The sequence below is a fragment of the Mobula hypostoma genome, chromosome 15 (genome assembly GCF_963921235.1).
Source record: "Mobula hypostoma chromosome 15, sMobHyp1.1, whole genome shotgun sequence".
Taxonomy (NCBI): Eukaryota; Metazoa; Chordata; class Chondrichthyes; order Myliobatiformes; family Myliobatidae; genus Mobula; species Mobula hypostoma.
In genome coordinates, this window is record NC_086111.1 from 2,209,435 (window position 1) to 2,231,269 (window position 21,835).

The 21,835-nt window shown below is 43.0% G+C and overlaps 1 protein-coding gene across 4 annotated transcripts in view; it reads right to left on the bottom strand.

Annotated features, from left to right (window-relative positions):
- LOC134356636 (5'-nucleotidase domain-containing protein 2-like) overlaps positions 1-21,835 on the bottom strand; it is a 97,835-nt gene that overhangs the window by 22,892 nt on the left and 53,108 nt on the right. For all 4 annotated transcript variants that reach the window (XM_063067597.1, XM_063067596.1, XM_063067595.1 and 1 more), the window contains 4 exons: positions 19,701-19,761; positions 18,535-18,637; positions 11,471-11,572; positions 10,799-10,880 (listed from right to left, as the gene is read on the bottom strand). In XM_063067597.1, the coding sequence (XP_062923667.1) occupies positions 10,799-10,880; positions 11,471-11,572; positions 18,535-18,637; positions 19,701-19,761 (348 nt within the window). The remainder of the gene's footprint in view (positions 1-10,798; positions 10,881-11,470; positions 11,573-18,534; positions 18,638-19,700; positions 19,762-21,835) is intronic.

Here is a 21,835-nt window from a genome sequence, read left to right on the forward strand (position 1 = left end):
TATTCTGTCTTCAAATTTGACCTACTGAAATGAACCACTTCACACTCATCTGGGTTGAACTCCATCTGCCCAGTTCTGCAACCTATCAATGTCCCACTGTAACCTCTGACAATCCTCCAGACTATCAACCCCCCCCCCCAACTTTTCTGTCATCAGCAAACTTACTACCCTGCCTTTCTACTTCCTCATCCAGGTCATCTATAAAAAAATCACAAAGAGGAGGGGTCCTAGAACAGATCTCTGAGGAACACCACTGGTCACTGACCTCCATGCAGAATACAAACCATCTATAACCACCCTTTGTGGACAAAGCCAATTCTGGATCCACAAAGCAAAGTCTCCTTGGATCCCATGCCTCCTTACATTCTGAAGGAGCCTTGGTTGGGGAACCTTATCAAATGCCTTACTGAAATCTATATACACTACATCCACTGCTCTACCTTCATCAATGTGTTTTGTTACATCCTAAAAGAATTCATTTAGACTTGTAAGGCAAGACCTACCTTGGCAAAGCCACACTGACAATCCCTAATCCAATTATGTCTCTCCAAATGTTATAATTCCTGCCTCTCAGGATCTTCTCCATCAACTTACCAACCACTGAAGTAAGACTCACTGGTCTATAATTTCCTGGGTTATCTCTACTCTCTTTCTTGAATAAGAGAACAACATTTGCAACCCTCCAACCCTCTGGTACTTCTCCTGTCCCTATTGATGATGCAAAGATCATCGCCAGAGGCTCAGCAATCTCCTCCCTTGCTTCACACAGTAGCCTGGGGTATATCTCATCCGGTCCCGGTGACTTATCTAACTTAATGCTTTTCAAAAGCTGCAGCACATCTTCTTTCTTAATGTCTATATGTTCAAGCGTTTCATTCCACTTTAAGTCATCCTCACAATTGCCAAGATCTTTTCCCCTGGTGAATACTGAAGCAAAGTATTCATTAAGTACCTCTGCTACCTCCACCAACTCCATGCACACGTTTCCACTATCACACCTGATTGGTCCTATTTTCACACAGCTCATCCTTTTGCTCTTCATATACTTGTAGAATGCCTTGGAGTTTTCCTTAACCCTACTCGCCAAGGCCTTCTCATGGCTCCTTCTGGCTCTCCTAATTCCATTCATAAACTCCTTTCTAGTAACCTTATAATTTTCTAGAGCTCTAACAGTACCTAGTTTCTTGAGCCTTTCATAAGCTTTTCTTTTCTTCTTAACTAGATTTTCTACATCTTTTGTACACCATGGTTCCTTAACCTTGCCATCCTTTCCCTGCCTCAACGGAATATACCTATGCAGAACTCCATGCAAATGTTCCCTGAATATTTGCAACATTTCTGCCGTGCATTTCTCTGAGAACATCTGCTCCCAATTTATGCTCCCAAGTTCCTGCCTAATGGCATCATAATTCCCCCTACCCCAATTAAATGTTTTCCCAGATTTTCTGCTCCTATCCTCCTCCAGTGCTACAGCAAAAGAGATAAATTGTGGTCACTACCTCCAAAATGCTCTTCCTCCGAGAGATCTGACACCTGGTCCAGGTTCACTTCCCAATACCAGATCAAGTACAGCCTCTTCTCTAGTTGACTTATCTACATATTGCATCAAGAAACCTTCCTGAACACACTTAACAAACTCTACCCATCCAACCTCTTGCTCTAAGGAGATGCCAGTCAATATCAGGAAAGTTAAAAAATCTCCCATCACAACAACTCTATTATTATTGCTCTGTTCCAGAATCTGCCTTCCTATCTACTCCTTGATGTCTCTGTTACTATTGGAGGGGTGGTCTAAAAAAAAACACCCAGTAGAGTTATTGCCCCCTTCCTGTTTCTGACATCCTTTTTGTTGGGTTTGTGGAACAATCTATGTTCCGTGCCTATTCTGGTATCTGTCCCCCACTTTTCCTTCGCTATATCGACGACTGCATTGGCGCTGCTTCCTGCACGCATGCAGAACTCGTTGACTTTATTAACTTTGCCTCCAACTTTCACCCTGCCCTCAAGTTTACCTGGTCCATTTCCGACACCTCCCTCCCCTTTCTAGATCTTTCTCTCTCTGTCTCTGGAGACAGCTTATCCACTGATGTCTACTATAAGCCTACTGACTCTCACAGCTATCTGGACTATTCCTCTTCTCACCCTGTCTCTTGCAAAAACGCCATCCCCTTCTCGCAATTCCTCCGTCTCCGCCGCATCTGCTCTCAGGATGAGGCTTTTCATTCTAGGACGAGGGAGATGTCTTCCTTTTTTAAAGAAAGGGGCTTCCCTTCCTCCACTATCAACTCTGCTCTTAAACGTATCTCCCCCATTTCACGTACATCTGCTCTCACTCCATCCTCCCACCACCCCACTAGGAATAGGGTTCCCCTGGTCCTCACCTACCACCCCACCAGCCTCCGGGTCCAACATATTATTCTCCGTAACTTCCGCCACCTCCAACGGGATCCCACCACTAAGCACATCTTTCCCTCCCCCCCTCTCTCTGCATTCCGCAGGGATCGCTCCCTACACAACTCCCTTGTCCATTCGTTCCCCCCATCCCTCCCCACTGATCTCCCTCCTGGCACATATCCGTGTAAGCGGAACAAGTGCTACACATGCCCTTACACTTCCTCCCTTCCCACCATTCAGGGCCCCAAACAGTCCTTCCAGGTGAGGCATCACTTCACCTGTGAGTCGACTGGGGTGATATACTGCGTCCGGTGCTCCCGATGTGGCCTTTTATATATTGGTGAGACCCGACGCAGACTGGGAGACCGCTTTGCTGAACATCTACGTTCTGTCCGCCAGAGAAAGCAGGATCTCCCAGTGGCCACACATTTTAATTCCACATCCCATTCCCATTTTGACATGTCTGTCCACGGCCTCCTCTACTGTGGAGATGAAGCCACACTCAGGTTGGAGGAACAACACCTTATATTCCGTCTGGGTAGCCTCCAACCTGATGGCATGAACATCGACTTCTCTAACTTCCGCTAAGGCCCCACCTCCCCCTCGTACCCCATCTGTTACTCATTTTTATGCACATATTCTTTCTCTCACTCTCCTTTTTCTCCCTCTGTCCCTCTGAATATACCTCTTGCCCATCCTCTGGGTCACCCCCCCCTTGTCTTTCTTCCCAGACCTCCTGTCCCATGATCCTCTCATATCCCTTTTGCCAATCACCTGTCCAGCTCTTGGCTCCATCCCTCCCCCTCCTGTCTTCTCCTATCATTTTGGATCTCCCCCTCCCCCTCCAACTTTCAAATCTCTTACTCACTCTTCCTTCAGTTAGTCCTGACGAAGGGCCTCGGCCTGAAACGTCGACTGCACCTCTTCCTATAGATGCTGCTTGGCCTGCTGCGTTCACCAGCAACTTTGATGTATGTCACTATTCTTTCACTACCTAATTAATTTTACAAAGATTGGTAGAGAGGCAGGTGGGGTTAAGGAAACAGATTGGCTGCAGAAGGACTTAGATTAGGAGAATGGGTGAGAAAGTTGCAAATTAAATACAATGTTGGAAAATGCATGGTCACAGTATTGAATTGGAAAGAGATTAATCTTCCAACTACATTTCATTGGTTTTCTCAAACTATATCTTGTTTAAATCTAGAAAAAATTAGAAGTGTCATTTATGACCCATCTATTAAATTTGATGAGACTTGGAGACAATTTATTCAATATTTCCACATGATGTAATTTGACCCTTGCCAAATCTATTTTGTGATTGTAATATATGGGGAGAGGAGCGGAAGTGCCGACACTATTGGTTCTATCTGAGGTATCATAATAGCCCTTTCCTTTTCTTTTCTTTAGTTTTCTTTTAGTTTGGGTAGATTAGTTTTTTTTTAAGGGGATATATAATTTTTTCTTTTTTTTGTTTTTTTTACGATATTTGTGTATTTTATGTATACTCTTTATATATTTTATTGTTAATTGGTGAGATTTTGGGAGGTTTACTATGTGTTACTTGACTGTATACTTTTATAATATAATTATTAATAATTAATACAATCCCAATCGCTTTGTACTTATTTTTTTGTAATGTGTATGATGTTGAAACTAATGAGAAGATTGAAAAAGGAAGGAAAATACATGGTCATGCACTTTGTTAGAAGTGAATGTGCAGACTATTTTCTAAATGGGGAGAAAATCCAAAAATCTGAGATGCAAAGGGACTTGGGAGTCCTTGTGCAGAACACCCTGAAGGTTAACTTGCAGGCTGAGTCAGTGGTGAGGAAGGCAAATGCCATGTTAGCATTCATTTTAAGAGGTCCGGAATATAAAAGCAGGGATGTGCTGCTGAGGCTTTATAAGGCACTGGTGAGGCCTCACCTTGAGTATTGTGAACAGTTTTGAATTCCTCATCTAAGAAAAGGTATGCTGGTATTGGAGAGGGTTCAGAGGAGGTTCACAAGGATGATTCCGGGAATTAAAGAGTTATCATACGAGGAATGTTTAATGGCTCTGGATGTGTACTTGCTGGAATTTAGAAGGATGAGGGGGGAATCTCATTGAAACCTTTTGAATGCTGAAAGGGCTGGACAGAGTAGATGTGGAAAGGATGTTTCCCATGGTGGGGAGTCTAGGCTCAGCCTCAGGACTGAGGGGTGTTCATTTAAAACAGAGATGCAGAGAAATTTCTTTAGCCAGAGGGTGGTGAATTTGTGGAATTTAATACCATGGGCAGCTGTGGAGGCCAGGTCATTGGGTGTATTTAAGGCAGAGATTGATAGGTTCTTGATTGGACATGGTATCAAAGGTTATGGGGAGAAGGCCGGGGACTGGGGCTGAAGAGGGATCAGCCATTGAATGGCAGAGCAGACTTGATGGGCCAAATGGCCTAATTCTGCTCCTATGTCTTATGGTCTTAATTTACAGTTTTCATTCTGTATTACAATGTACTACTGCTGCAACAGAACACATTTCCTGACAGATGCCAGTGATATTAAACCTGATTGTGATTCTGATGTTTTGGTTGTCTGGAGTTTGTAATGAACATTTGGAACAGCAACCACCACTGAATATTTAAAGGAGTTCTGTGAGTTGGTACATACTACCATTGTAAACACACAAGTTGAATGAACCACCTCATAAATCACCCATTGTCTTACAACCCTCACCCCAACCGTAGAAGAGTCTGCTGTTCCATTGCTGGCATCAGTAAAACTTCCCAGCAGAGTGGGACAGGTAACTTATTTAGGAATAATGTTTATGTAAAGTTTATGCTCAACTTCAATGGATGGACTAAATATATTGAGGCAAAAAAAATGCATATATATAAAAATGGAGGTAAACAGAAGAGATTCTGCAGATGCTGGAAATCCAGAGTAACACACACAAAATGCTGGTGGAACTCAGCAAGTCAGGCAACATGTATGGAAAGGAATAGAGTTAATTTTTCGAGCTGAGTCCCTTCAGGACTGGAAAGGAAGGAAGAAGCCTCCAGAATAAGGTGGTGAGGGGGAGGGGAAGCTAGAAGGTAATGGGGAATGCCAGGTGGTGGTGGTGGCGGGGAGGTAGGTGCGACGGAGGAGATGAAGAGGGAAGCTGGGATATGATAGGGAATTTAACATGAAAATGGATTGGGAAAACCAGGCCAGTGCTGGACCTCAAGAGAAAGAGTCTGTAGGATGTCTAAGGGATGGCTTTTTAGAACAGCTTGTTGTTGAGGCCACTAGGGAATCAGCTGTGCTGGACTGGGTGTTGTGCAAAATGATCCAGAGGTGATAAGAAAGCTTAGGGTTGAGGAACCCTTAGGGAACAGTGATCACAATATGATCGAGTTCACTTTGAAATCTGAGAAGGAGAAACTAAATTCCAATGTGTCGGTGTTTCAGTGGAATAAAGTAAATTACAATGGCATGAGAGGGCAACTGGCCGAGGTTGACTGGAAAGGGATACTAGCAGGAAAAGGGTACTGATTGTGGATGATCAACCAGGATAACAGTGAATGGCGGTGCTGGCTCGAAGGGCTGAATGGCCTACTCCTGCACCTATTGTCTAGCAGGAAGGACAGCAGAGCAGCAATGGCTGGAGTTTCTGCAAAAAATGAGGGAAGTGCAAGACAGATAAATTCCAAATAATAATAAATTTTCCAGTGGAAGAAGGACACAACGGTGGCTGACAAGTGAAGTCAGAGCCAAAGTAAAAGCAAAAGGCACACAAGGAAGCCAAAGCTAGTGGGAAGATGGAGGATTGGGAAGCTTTTAAAAACTTGCAGAAGGTCATTAGGAAGGAAAAGATGAATTATGAAAGGAAGCTGGTGACTAATATCAAGCAAGATACTAAAAGCTTTTTTAAGTATATAAAGGGTAAAAGAGAGTTGAGGGTAGATTTAGGACCAATAGAAAATGACGATGGAGATAATGAGAGACACAGAGATGGCAGAGGAACTGAATGCGTATTTTGCATCAGTCTTCACAGTGGAAGACATCTGCAGTATACCGGACATTCAAGAGTGTCAGGGAAGTGAAGAATATGCAGTGAAAATTACAGCTGAGAAGGTGCTCAGGAAGCTTAATGGTCTGAGGGTGGATAAATCTCCTGGACCCGATGGAAATGCACCCTTGGGTTCTGAAGGAAGTAGCTGGAGGGATTGCGGAGGCATTAGCAATGATCTTTCAAGAATTGATAGGTTCTGGCATTGTACCAGATGACTGGAAAATTGCAAATGTTACTCCGCTGTTTCAGAAGGGATGTGATAGTTGGAAAGGGAAAAGGGCTGAAGATTAGGAATCTGATAGGAGCAGAGAGTGAACCATGGCAGAAAGGGAAGGAGGGGACCCAGGGGAAAGTGACAGGCCGGTCGGGAGTGGAGAAGGGGTAAGAGAGGAATGGGAAAAGGGGAGAAAAGGGAGAAATGCTGTCAGGTTGGAGGCTGCCCAGGCAGAAGCTGGGGTGCTACTCCTCCAAGCCGAGATGAGAGGGAAGTACAGCCTGAACACAGAGACGTCTGCAAACATCATTAGTATTCTGCTAACGAGTACCCATTGCCTGTAGTAATGGGAGTGCTGGCACACTGCCCGGCACATTCAGTGCAATGTTCAGGACAACGTGTTTTCAAATGACCTCAAGGTTGCAATTCAAACATGCAGCCCAGAGTAATTTTTTTTTGTGTTCTCACCGTCTATGCCACCATACAAACTTTACCCGAGAACAGTCATATAGCAGAGAAAGAGGGCCTTTGGCCTGCTGGGTTCATGCTAAATGCTCAGCAGGTCATCTACTGCAATCCATTTTGCTTCTTACTACATTTCCATCTCTCACCTACCCTCTAGAGGGGATTTACAGCAGCCAATTTTTCTACTAACTTGCACAGCTTTGTGAAGTACAAGGAAATGTGATCCCCCATGGTCACAGGAAGAATGTGCAAACTTCACACAGACAGGAATAAACCAGTGTCAGAGCTGCAGGTGACTATACCATCCCAACAGTTACTTCCATCCTGACATGTACATTGGTTGCTTGTCAATTTGTATGTGTGCGCGTAGTGGTTCATTGATTCTATTGTATTTCTTTTTCTGTGTATGCCTGCAAGAAACTGCATCAAAGGGTAGTATACGGTGACATTATACGTACAGTACTTAGACAATAAATTTACTTTAAACATTGAACAGATGTGTCTTCATACCCTTGCCCCCCCCACATACAAATTTGAATCTGATTTAGTCTGTTTCTGCTTCATGTCGATATTTTCTCTTCACATTTACCACACTTCCATCTTGTACGATTATCGGCTGCTGAGGTATGATGATGGGAACTTAACACCAGTGGCCAATATCTGACCTCTCTATTTTCCAGCCACTGATCTTTCTGTACAAAACAAGTTCACCATACCACTAAAGTGGCGTACATGCTGCTTGCAAGTAATGTTTGTATAAAAAGACACAGGCAAGCAGGACTAAAAGCCAAAGGATTGTCAAGCCAAGGTCGAATTGGTACTTCTCTTGCTTGATAAATAAAAATAATAATAAACCGGGTAGGTTGGGTTTTAGTGCGTAAAGAAATACATGAAATAATAATGACAAGGAGTAGAAACATATTCAAAGTGTTTGGTCCTGTTCAACACTATTCCCATCTCTTCCTTGGTACCTTGCTCAATCAGTGTTTGTTTGTGTTTGAATCGGAACTGCTCAGTCACTGGGCAGCACAGGAACTTCCTCACTACCTCAAGGCAGGCCTTTGGTTAAGTGAGGCTCATGGCCAAGCGCTACTGCCCATGAAGACTGTCAATTCATTACAATGAATTCATTTCAAAACATGCAATGGATTTCAATCATTCACTCTTTGTCTACTTAGCTGGTTGTATTATTTGCATGCTTGACACGAGACTTTCTGCAACAGGCACTATTCTAAGCTCAGTCAGGAGAAGATATTAGCATGCGGTTCAAAAGAGACCAGGATTCTCGAGACATCTTGAAGAAATGCAACATTCCTGTCAACTCCTGATGACTTATGGACCATGACCAGGGAGAGTGGAAAGGAGCGTTTGGGATGGCATTGAGAAGCTCCGGGATATTGGAACAGACACAACAAGTGGAAGGAATGCACAAACTCACAAACTACGTAGACGCTCGCCACCTCCTCTCCCCCACCCCCCACCCGGCACTTCATATAATGACCCATCCGTGTGAAATACCTCATTTCTCACTCTGGCTTCTGCAGCTGAAACTGGAGTGCAGAAAGTCACCCTTGACCCTGAAGGACTGCCTAAAAAAATTGTAAGACGGAGATGAAGGCCTGCACTTGTATGAAATCTTCTACCATCTCAGGCACATTGTTTTCAAATAGCTCACTAGCTGATTTATGTGCTGCTGAGATACATAATCAGTGATGTAACCTGGGGTCACAAGGTGTTTCAACAACAGACTCCCTCGCCCAGCTGACTCTGCCGGGTTGACCAGACACTGGCTTGTGTCAAAGCAGCACTGGTCCACTGGCAAACTGGATGCTTGCTCAGCAGACTCTGTGACAGTCCTAATGGCTCTTGCCTTTGCAGCCCTGTAGTGCCGAACAGAGAGTAGGCTCTGCAGAGCGAGCTGCAAACTCCCATAAAGAGCAATGAGGTTAATAACTAGATCATCTAAATTTTTTGTGTGCATTTAGCGATGACCACCTCAAGCACTGAAAAATACCTAACGTCTTCAAGGATAACATCTTTGGAAAAGATTTCAATTCCAGCCAAATGACCCCGGCAAGTCCCTGCCTACAATCAGTTGTTAGGGTAACATCCTTTTCCAGTTAGAGAAATCACCTCATTGCTGTTGGCTGCTCTTTTGTCAATAAGCAGACTAGGGTTAAAATTCCAGGTCCTCTCCTTGGACAAACACAGAAAAGGATGAAATTAGATAAAACATGCAAACCAACCCCAGGAAGAGTTTAGTGAAATACTGCAGATCTTTTGAGTCATATTTTAATCGTAAAATCGTTATATAGAAGGAAAAATGCTCATAAAATGAGAATAATACTACCATAGAAACAAAAACAGAAAATGATGAATAAACTTAACAGCAACTGTGGGAAGAGAAGCATTTAATATTTTGTATCTTTGTTACTGTTTTGCTTTCTCTTTCCATTGATACTGCCCAACACGCCGAGTTTATTTAGCATCTTCTGTTTTCATTTCAGATTTCTAGCTGAAGATACCCACTGTAACACTCACGAATCATTGCAACAGGGCAGTAAGTTCCAGATCTATCTAAAGACATAGTGGCCCTTCTAGCCCAGTGAGCTGTGCCAACCAGCAATCCACCTAATTAACACAGGACAATTTTAAATGACCAATTAAACCTACTAACCCATAAATCTTTGGACTGCGGGAGGAAACTGAAGAACCTGGGGGAAACCCAAGCAGTTCACAGGGAGAACGTACAAACTCCGTACAGGCGGTACTGGAACGGAACTCTGGACTCCAGAACGCACTGAGCTGTAATAGCATCAGAGTAACTGCTGCCCAGTAAAACACAAAACTTACAACTTACTAAATCAACATGCAGCATACTGAAATAGATAGAATACACTTCAGTTACAGTTTAAATGGAATGGCCAATTATACAGAGACTAGCGCCATCAACAGAAGGGAGACTGTTCACCATTTGAAATGAAAGTGTTAATATCAGGGACACAGCCAGGACTGAGCTGGTCATTAATGAAACACAGGATTTGTTTCTGAGTATTACAATCCATGTCTGCTCTCTCTCAACTTACAAGTTGGAGCTGAATCAGATATCACAAATGTTTACAGCACGTATAACACCTGCTCAATTTGGGCTCCTCAAACAATGTTGATGATTCAGCTGGGTGCAAGTTCTACAGAGTGTTTGCATTTTTCTTATTACTGATCACAGACAACATTGCACATTCAATCTTGGTATTCAACACTAAATAACTTCCTAAAAGAAAAAAAAATTGCTGAATTTGGGCTAGTTGATTATTTATTGCAATGAGCCACACAAAATCTCAACGGGTTGAGTAGTAACCTTCCTGCTTTAGCTCTTCAGTTACACATTTCCTAAAGAATCCCAAACAGTAATCAGGAAAATTTGATTTCTTAAAAAAGTGTTCAAGCCCATAGTCCTGGTTTTGGACATTTATGTTAGACTAGACTGTCCAGCTTTAGTTTACAGTTCCATTCAGAAAAAATAATGAAGTCATTTCACTAATTCTCATTTTGACTGATTGTTTTGTCAGGTGAAAAACATCGGTTTGAGAACAAGTCAGGTGTCCACTGGCCAAGTAGGCATCAAGTTGAATGCCCTTTGCAAAGCAGTCTGGACTATTGTTGAGCCTGCAGTAGACCCATTATTCTGACCTGTTTATACATCTTGCCCTTCTCCAAGGTGCTGATTTTGTCCCACTGAAGTGTACCCATGTCATCCAGTCTTCGGAAAGGCCTGACAAAACAAAATAAACCATTAACCAGGCAGAAATGATAAAAAGGAGAAAAGTTGTAGCCCAGGTAAGTCATAGCCCGTGTTACCAATCATAGCAACAATGGAAGTTTAGATACCCATGTTGTTCTTAACTTGTATTGTTTTGCTTTTAATGACTTTGCTAAAAAATATTTATCAAATTTCATGTTTATCACCGCATCAATTACCTTCTATTTACATGAAGAGTAAATCAGGTTTATCAATACACATTGATCTGGTTGCATATCTAACTGTACATAGATGTATACAAAACAATTATGTACATGATCAGTGTCTCAGCAATGTCCTCCCACATTCCCCCCTTTATTGCTTCTACATTGCCAGGCAAATGCAACATAAACATTTTTACTCCCTTGGATGCAAGAAATAAAATCAAAAATCAGATCAAAAGCATTTTCATTAAATACCATAAATCTATTTTTTTGCAACTGATGATAAATAATTTCATACATGAGAAAGAAAATCACTGTAGTCCAAATAGAATTAAGTGTATTATTTTAAATCACTATATTTTTCTATCAAAATTATCCCCCGCTTACTGTACCACATACTTGCGCTTGTCTGTAAAGAAGCTCGGCTTGTCGGCTTGGACGATCACCAGGTCAAAAAGGTCCCGCCAGTCTTTGCCCACCATGTATTTCATACCCTTGTCACTGTCCAAGAAGAGTGGATATTGAAAATCATCATGTCAATACGAAGCCGCACTGGTACATACACCTAGTGGCTACTTTAAAAGGTAGACCTGCTCATTAACGCAAATATCTTATTGGCCAATCATGTAGCCGCAACTCAATGCATACATTGCATGTAGACATGGTCAAGAGATCCAGTTGATGTTTAGACTAAACATCAGAATGGGAAGGAAATGTGATCCAAGTGATTTTGACCATGGCTGATTGCTAGTGCCAGGCAGGGTGGTCTGAGTATCTCAGAAACTGCTGATCTCCTGGGATTTTCACATACAACAATCTCTGGAGTTTACAGAGAAACATCCAGTGAGTGGCAGTTCTGAGGGCAAAAATGCCTTGCTAATGAGAGAGGTGAGAGGAGAATGGCCAGACTGGTTCAAGCTGACAGGAAGGTGACAGAAACTCAGTACAACAGTGGTGTGCAGACAGCACCGCTGAGCACACAACACGTCAAACCTTGAAGTGAATGTGCTACAGCAGCAGCAGACCATGAGCAGACAGAAATATTCTTAGTGGTTAATATGCAATACTTCCTGTGCCTAACAAAGTAGCTACTGAATGTATAGATTGGTATGTTTTAGACAAAGCACTTCCATAACATTAGCCTGAATTCCAGGGTTTTGTCAGTTTCAGTTGGCTGATGATTTGATTTAGATGACTTCTGGTTACAAAGACAAAGGTGATATTCAGAAATGCATTATTACAAATACTTTCAAAAGCCAGGTCTGGAAAAGGAAAATCAATGTAATTGGCATGAAAAGGCCTGTTATGCTGAACTTTGCACCCAGTTAATAACACCAACCCCACCCTCTCATCAATAATCAAAACGATTGGTTCAGACACAAAGTTAAATAACCTGTATTAATGACCTAGTACTATCTTTGATAAATGCCTAAAACACTCCAACAAACGTGTTTACAGAGAAGTGGACAGAATGTTTTTGCTCTACTGTTAATTAGCAGGATCAATGGTTAACAAAAACAAAACAGAAACACAAGTAAAACAGTATGTTGGTGATTTAGCTTGGACAGTACAAGGAAACCGAGGCATTGGAAGGAGGAGGAAACCGAGGCATTGGAATGGAGGAGGAAACCGAGGCATTGGAATGGAGGAGGAAAGTGAGGCATTGGAATGGAGGAGGAAAGTGAGGCATTGGAATGGAGGAGGAAACCGAGGCATTGGAATGGAGGAGGAAACCGAGGCATTGGAAGGAGGAGGAAACCGAGGCATTGGAATGGAGGAGGAAACCGAGGCATTGGAATGGAGGAGGAAACCGAGGCATTGGAAGGAGGAGGAAACCGAGGCATTGGAAGGAGGAGGAAACCGAGGCATTGGAATGGAGGAGGAAACCGAGGCATTGGAATGGAGGAGGAAACCGAGGCATTGGAAGGAGGAGGAAACCGAGGCATTGGAATGGAGGAGGAAAGTGAGGCACTGGAATGGAGGAGGAAAGCGAGGCACTGGAATGGAGGAGGAAAGCGAGGCATTGAAAGGAGGAGGAAACCGAGGCATTGGAATGGAGGAGGAAAGCGAGGCACTGGAATGGAGGAGGAAAGCGAGGCACTGGAATGGAGGAGGAAACCGAGGCATTGAAAGGAAGAGGAAACCGAGGCATTGGAATGGAGGAGGAAAGCAAGGCACTGGAATGGAGGAGGAAAGCGAGGCACTGGAATGGAGGAGGAAACCGAGGCACTGGAATGGAGGAGGAAACCGAGGCACTGGAATGGAGGAGGAAACCGAGGCATTGGAATGGAGGAGGAAACCGAGGACCTGGAATGGAGGAGGAAACCGAGGCATTGAAAGGAGGAGGAAACCGAGGCATTGGAATGGAGGAGGAAACCGAGGCATTGGAATGGAGGAGGAAACCGAGGCACTGGAATGGAGGAGGAAACCGAGGCACTGGAATGGAGGAGGAAACCGAGGCACTGGAATGGAGGAGGAACCGAGGCATTGAAAGGAGGAGGAAACCGAGGCATTGGAATGGAGGAGGAAAGCGAAGCACTGGAATGGAGGAGGAAACCGAGGCATTGGAAGGAGGCCCACATGGTCACGGCAGAGGTCAAGTTGAACCCGGGTCGCTGGCACTTTAAAAGTGTTACGCTACTGTGCTCCCTTTTATGCTTCTTTTATTATCTGGAGTTTCAGAAGCAGTTTTTTAGATAATCAAACATGGTGGTAAAAGGCCGATGAAAAATTTCTAGTCTCTTTGCTGCCTATTAAATCCAACCAACATTTCAAACAAGCATATAAATGAGGAGCAGGCCGTTATCCCTACAAACCTACTCTACCATTCAATAATTATGGCTGCTGTCACTAATCACAACTTCACATAACTGCCAATCCCTAGTAAGCTTTCATCCTTCTACTTAATAAATTTTGGCTTACACTGCCTTTTGAGGAAGACAACTCCAAAGACTTGTGTCCAGAAGAAAACTGTTGCCTTACCTCCATCTTAAATGGGGATACCCTTGTTTTTTACACATTAATCTTTAGTTCTCGTTTCACCCACCAGAAAAAAAAATCCCTCAGCAAATCTATCTCATTAGAATCTCAGCCTCTTAGATCATAAGACATAGGAGAAGAATGCAGCCATTTGGACCATCGAGTCTACTGTGCAATTCAATCATGGCTGATCCTTTTTCTGTCCTCCTCAGCCCCACTCCCTGTAACCTTTGATGCCATTGCCAATTAAGAACCTATCAAGCTCAGTCTTAAATACACCCAACAATCTGGCCTCCACAGTTGCCTGTGATAAGAAATTCCATAAATTCACCACCAATTGGCAAAAGAAATTTCTCTGTACCTGTTTTTAGTGGATGCCTCTCTATTCTGAAGCTGTGCCGTCTTGTTCTAGACTCTCCCACCACGGGAAACGTCCTTTCCCCATCTACTCTATCTAGGCCTTTCAACATTCAAGAGGTTTCAATGAGATCCCCCCTCATCCTTCTAAATTCTAGCAAGTACAGGCTCAGAGCCATCAAATGTTCTTCATATGATAACCACTTCATTTCCGGAATCATCCTTGTGAACCTCCTCCAATGCCAGCACATCTTTTCTTAGATGAGGAGCCCAAAACTGTCCACAATCCTCAAGATGAGGCCTCACCAGTGCCTTATAAAGCCTCAGCATCACATCCCTGCTCTTGTATTCTAGACCTCTTCAAATAAATGCCAACATTGCATTTACCTTCCTCGCCACTGACTCAACCTGCAAGCTAACCTTCAGGGTGTTCTGCACAATGACTCCCAAGTCCCTTTGCATCTCAGATTTTTGGATTTTCTCCCCATTTAGAAAATAATCTGCACATTTATTTCTTGTAACAAAGTGCATGACCATGCATTTTCCAACAGTCTTCTGTAGCCTTCCTTTTTCCTCAACACTACCTGCACCTCCACCAATCATCGTATCATCTGCAAACTTGAAAATAAAGCTATCTATTCAATCATCTAAATCATTGATATATAGCACAAAAAAGAAGTGGTCCCAACACTGACCCCTGCAGAACACCACTAGTCACTGGCAGCAAACCAGGAAAGGATCCTTTTATTCCCACTCGCTGCCTCCTACCAATCAGCCAATGCTCTAACCATGTTAGTAACTTTCCTGTAATACCATGGGCTCTTAAGTTGGTAAGCAGCCTCACTTATCTAAGGCCTTCTGAAAGTCCAAATATACAACATCCACTGCATCCTTTTTATCTTTCCTACTTGTAATCTCAAAAGAATTCTAACAGGTTCATCAGGCAAGATTTTCCCTTAAGGAAACCACGCTGACATTGTCCTATCTTGCCCTGTATCACCAAGTACTCCATAACCTCATCTTTAACAACTGACTCCAACATCTTCCCAACCACTGAGGTCAGGCTAACTGGTCTATAATCTCCTTTCTGCTGCCTCCCTCCTTTCTTAAAGAGTGACAATTTCAATTTTCCAGTCCTCTGGAACCATGCCAGAATACAATGATTCTTGAAAGATCATTACTAATGCTTCCACAATCTCTACCTTTATCTCTTTCAGAACTCTAGGGTGCAGTTCATCTGATCTGGGTGACTTAGGTACCCTCAGGTCTTTCAGCTTTTTGAGCACCTTCTCTGTTGTAATAGTAACTGCACCCACTTCTCTTCCCTCACACCCTTCAACATCTGACACACTGCTAGTCTCTTCCACAGTGAAGAGTGATGCAAAATACTCATTTAGTTCATCTGGTGTTTCCTTGGCCCCCATTATTATTTCTCCGGCCTTATTTTCTAGCAGTCCTATACCCACTCTCATCTCTCTTTTATTGTTTATATACTTGAAAAGGCTTTTTCCATCCACCTTGATATTGTTTGCTAGCTTACATCTTTTCCCTGCTAATGATTCTTTTGATTGCTTACTGTAGGTTTTTAAAAGTTCTTCAATCCTCCATCTTCCTGTAATTTTCGCTTTGTTGTATGCCCTCTCGTGTGCTTTGTCATTCGCTTTGTTTTCTCTTGTCAGCCATTGTCCTACTAGATTGCCCTTTAAGTATTTTGTTGTTTCTGGAATACATTTACCCTGCACTTTCTCATTTTTCCCAGAAGCTCATGCTATTGCTGCTCTGCTGTCATCCCTGTCAGCATCTCCTTCCAACTTTTTTGGCCAACTCCTCTCTCATACCACTGAAATTCCTTTACTCCACTGAAATACTGCTACATCAAACTTCACCTTCTCCCTATCAAATTTCAAGTTAAACTCAATCATATTGTGATCACTGTCTCCAAAGGGTTCCTTTACCTTCAGCTCCCAAATAGTCTCCAGTTCATTACATAGCACCGAATCCAGTGTAGCTGATCCCCTAGTAGGCTCAACAACAAACTGCTCTAAAAAGCCATCTCATAGGCATTCAACAAATTTACCCTTGTGATCCACTTCCATCCTGATTTCAATTCTATGTCACATCTTTCTACTGATTTGATGCCAGTAGAGTTATGCCACCCCCCATAGTATCTTTCTGATACTATGTGTAACCTATCATCTGTCTGCCCTTCCTGACAGTCCGACTGCATGAAATCTTTTCTTTTTTGCCATCCGTCCTATCCTGAGCCCCTTCACTCTAGTTGCCCCTGTAAAATTAGTTTGAAACCTCACCAATAGCTCTAACAAACCTGTCCACGAGAATATTGGTCCCCCTCGGGTTCAGGTGCAACCCGTCCCCTTTGTTCAGGTCCTACCTCCCCCAGGAGAGATCCCAATTATCCAAGAACCTGAAGCCCTGCCCCCTGCACCGGCTTCTCAGCCACACATTTATCTGCCAATCATCCTGTTTCTACCTTCACCGGCAAGTGGCACAGGTAGCAATCCAGAAATTACTGTCCTGGAGGTCCTGCTTCTCAGCTTTCTACCTAGCTCTCTAAATTCTCTTTGCTTTTTCTTCCTATGTCATTGGTAACATTATGTACCAAGACATCTGGCTGCTGTCCATCCCCCTTCAAAATGTTGTGGACGAGATCAGAGACATTCTGACCCTGGAACCTGGGAGGCAACGTACCATTCGGGTGTCCCGTTCATGTCCACAGAATCTCCTTTCTGTTCCTCTGATTATTGAGTCCCCTATCACTACCATTCCCCTCTTCTCCCACTTTCCCTTCTGTACCACGGACCCATGCTCAGTGCCAGTAACCTAGTCTCCGTGGCGTTCCTTACAACAGTATCCAAAATGGTACACTTATTATTGAGGGGAATGGCCACAGGGGTGCTCTGCGCTAACTGCCTATTCATCTTCCCGTTCCTTCTTCTCACAGTCATCCAGTTACTTGTCACCTGCAACTTAGGGGTGACTACTTCCTTGTAACTCCGATCGATGATCTCCTCACTCCCCCATACAAGCGGAAGGTCATCCAGCTGCTGCTCCAGATCCCTAACACGGTCTCCAAGGAGCTGCAACTGGATACACTTCATGCAAATGTAGTTCCCTGGGAGACTCTGGGTCTCCCAGGACTCCAGCATCTGGCATGAAGAACATATAACACCTTTTAAACTACACTAAGTACCCCTGACACAGTAAGAAAAAAGGGAAACTTAACAGAAAGTTACCCAGAGCCAAAGCCTGTCACTCCCACTCTCACCACTGGCCCACTCCAACAATGGCCGCTCAATTTTGTCCTTTTTGTACTTTTATTTACTCCTCTCTGCACTGCTCCCGCCACAGCTCTTCGTTCCACTCCTTTCTTCCATCAGTTTATACTGGTCATTTCCCCTTCATCTTTCAATCCTGGTAAAGGGTCTCAACCGATAAAACAATGTCCATTTCTCTTCTAGATGCTTCTGGATTTGTATAGAGTACCTCGAGTATCGTGCTTCTCCAGATTCTAGCATCTGCACCTCTTGTGACCTCAGAACCTTAAATGTTTTAATCATGTCACCTTCATTCTAAAGATACAAGCCTAGCCTGTCCAACTTTTCCCTCAGGTAATACATCTATTCCAGATGTCAGTCTAGTAAACCTTCTGTGAACTCCTTCTGATACATTTACACCCTTCTAAAGGAACCAACACAGCACAGAGTACTCTGGATGTGGTCTCACTAATTTTATAAACAACTAAATGATAATCTTTATCTTTATTTTCCAGTTCTCCTACTATAGCAGTAATATTGTTCGCTTTCCTAATTGCTTTCCGCATGGTGCAACAGCCACTTGTAACTTATGCACCAGGACACCCAGAATCCTTTTCAATATTCAGTAAGTTTCAAAGAGATTCCCCCATTCTTCCAAAATCCAGTAAGCACAGGTCCATACCCATAAAGCGCTCCTCATACATTAACCCTTTCATTCTCGGGATCATTCCTGTAAACCTCCTCTGGACCCTCTCCAATGCTCATAATGAGCAGTTTTGGGCCCCATATTTAACAAGAAAAGGTATGCCATTCAGAAAGTCTCTGATCAGGTAAATGAAAACTATTACTTACACAAAGTTGAAGGGACTGTTGGTGATGAGGAAGAGCTTCTTTCCGTCATTAACCAAACGGTTTAGGACGGCATATGTTTCATCTCCATGAAGAATGCAATTTTCTGCAATTAAGGGGGAAGAAAAAGAGATTGCCAGAATCAATGAGTTCCAACTGCTTCAGTAACAAAAATTCTGTTTGTTTCCTCACACTTTAACACTGTTGATGGTGCCAACATTTATCCTGTTGCTCCTTTAGAGGAAAATAGTTCTCCTTTTCTCTTTCCTCTCGTTTCTCACATAGAATCCAATTCATCATATCTCAAGTGCACTGTCATGAAAGCCTAGAAAAATGCCCGACTGAGTCAAAATTGAGCACACGATTATGTGGCCAGAACCAAATGTGGGAATTGTGCAGGTCTAATTATGAGAGCACTTTGCCACATCCATCAACTTTGCACATCAGGGGTTGGTGGATGAGAAAGCAACCTCACCAGATGAGGAAGGATAAGAGAACACAAACAGAACAAGTGAGTAATGAAAGCTTGATGTTTTGCCTACTGCATTTCCATTGTATAGCTCAGAATATTGCATGAAAATGACAATTCCACTGAAAAATGGTGGAGACGAGGTCAAGGACATGGTAGAAAAGTGCTCATGACAGACTCGAGTATTGTACTACAAGCAGGTGAATGAAGGTCAACAATGCTAAATATTACAAATGAAATTAAACACAGCAGGGCTTGTTCACCCGCATACTTATCCTCGATAGGAGATGCAGGAGCTTTCAGCCAAAAATATTTACTGTAATTAAATGGCTTATTCCACTTGCTAAGACTCTTCAGACAAGTCTGTGATTACTACAGCTGTCTTTGCGTTGGAACAATAAGCTCGGGGTAAATCACTGGGGTACAATCTTTCGCAGGGAGGGCCAGGCACTTGGAGGATTTCTCACAAGTTCTCAACAGGTCAGAAGGGCCACAACACCTCATGGTTCAGTTTGATGGCATCCATCTGTCTCAAAGGACAATGGAGTGTGCCCTATGGGTCAGTGACAGACTGCAAAAGCTGCTATTCACTGGAACAGTGGCTTATCAATCATCACCCAAACAGAATTTGTGATAATGCTCTGACAGAGTACCCAACATTCCAGGTGTAGAACTTGAGTAGTAAACGTTACTCACTTACCAAAGTCATTTTCAATCCACTTGTACATCATTCCTTTGATATGGACATTACTTATTGCATCCTGAAGAAGTGAAAGAAACCAAGAGACATCTCAGTGCGTGAAACAAATATTTGTTTTTTCAAAACTTGAGTTCGGTGTAAAATACAGTACTGTGCAAAGGTCTTAGACACCCTAGATTTTTTAAATACAAATTGATGTTTTCGATGTTTATTTTTTGTCTTCTGCATTAGTATGTCAGTAGAAAAGAGCACATTTTAGATTACTGAATGTTCGTTATCCAAGAAAAATTAAATGTTAGAAAAACTTTTGTATACTGTTAAACAAAGTAGCATATTAAGTAACAGACCACTCTTCAAGTAAAAACTTGATGACTTTGTATGTATATAGCCCTGTGCACGATTAAACAAAGGTAACAAACAGGTGCTAATGATCATTAATGAGTTAAATGAACTAAACTGGTGGTGAACTGAAACAGAAATCTGCGTAGAAGAAATCAAACTGGTCGAAGGATAACCAGACTAAAAAGATGAGGGTGTGGCAGTTGTGACAGCTTAACCTTCAAATCATCGATTCTTACACCATGGCAAGATTGAGCATAGCAACAAGACACAAGGTGGGTCACCCTGCATCAACAATGTCTCTCCCAAGCAGAAATTTCGTGGCAGATAGGAGTTTCAAGATGTGCCATCCAAAGTCTCTGAAGAGACACAAAGAAACAGGCATGGTTAAGCACCAGAAATGCGGTGGTTGGCTATGGAAACTGGGTGCAGCAGACGAGAGGCACATCCCTTCTAATCAGAAGTAGTCCAGCACTGCTATCAGCTCTGAATTCACAGCGACAGCAGCAGCAAGAAGTGAGCGAACAGCACATAGAATATCAACATCAAACCAGGCGCCCAGGAGTGATCAGTTTGGCTCAGTTCAGCACTGGCAGCCGCAGAGCCAGTCTTCGCCGAAGTGCCCCCGTCTGCACCAACCAAACTGCTCAAAAACAGCAAGAGGAACCAGAATCCAGAAACACATGCAACATGAAACTTAAAGTCCCCCAAAATGAGTCCACAGCCACGAGTCTTGCAGATCATTCCTTGCAATGTGGAACCCAAGACTCCTGCATTTTGCCTCCGACAGTAGTTAGCAAGAGCGTGAGAAAGACCAGTTAAATGCAGGTAAATGGCGCTGAACAACTACCCATCCTCCACTCTCATCTTTGTCAACTTCAATCTTGTTCAATATCTCAATCAGAGAAGCAACAGAGTCAATCATTGGCTTGGGCTCCTTCTCCGGGCCACATACCCGGTTTCCAACTTCAACATACTCCCTTGCAGACAGCTAAGTGCCAGATCACTCAGTCGGTCCAAGAACACGGCATCAAAGTATAAAACACAGGTTGCAATCACACGCAGGTTAGTAGTAGAATCATATTTGAAGGAAGTAGTAAAAGACACGGCTTTGTGAACTGTCTGCAGGACATTGCCGTTGGTTTGTGCCTTCTTGTTCAGTGAAAACAACAAAGTTTTCCAGCAGATGGTATGGCCTTTACAGAGCCCTGATCTCAACATCATCGAGGCTGTCTGGGATTACCTGGAGAGACAGAAGCAAGCAAGAGAGCCAAAGACTGCAGAAGAACTCTAAGATGCTAGGAATAACCTACCAGCTGATTTTCTTATAAAACTGCATGACAGTGCAACTTCGAGACTTGATGTAGTTTTAAAAGGCAAAGGGTGGCACACCAAATATTGATTTGATTTAGAGTAAAATGTTGGAGGAACTCAGCAGGTCAGACAGCATCTACGGAAATGAATAAACAGTTAACGTTCCAGGCAGAGATCCTTCTTCAGGACATTAATTTGATTTAGTGTTTTTTTTGCTGTTAACTGCTCTTTATATTAAACGTTTTGATAGTTAGAAACTTCTCATTTCATTATTTTTGAAAGTTTGCTTTATAGAATTTTCTTTACGTGTGCCCAAGACTTTTGCACAGTACTGTACCTGCATAAATTCAAAAATCCTGTTGTCACTGAACTTTCAAGAACCCACCCCACCAAAAACAACAGCCTGTTCGCAGACTTTATTGTAAACGTAGTCGTGAAAGGAATGAACTAAGTGGTACCAAAAAAGTCACTCTCACAGTTAC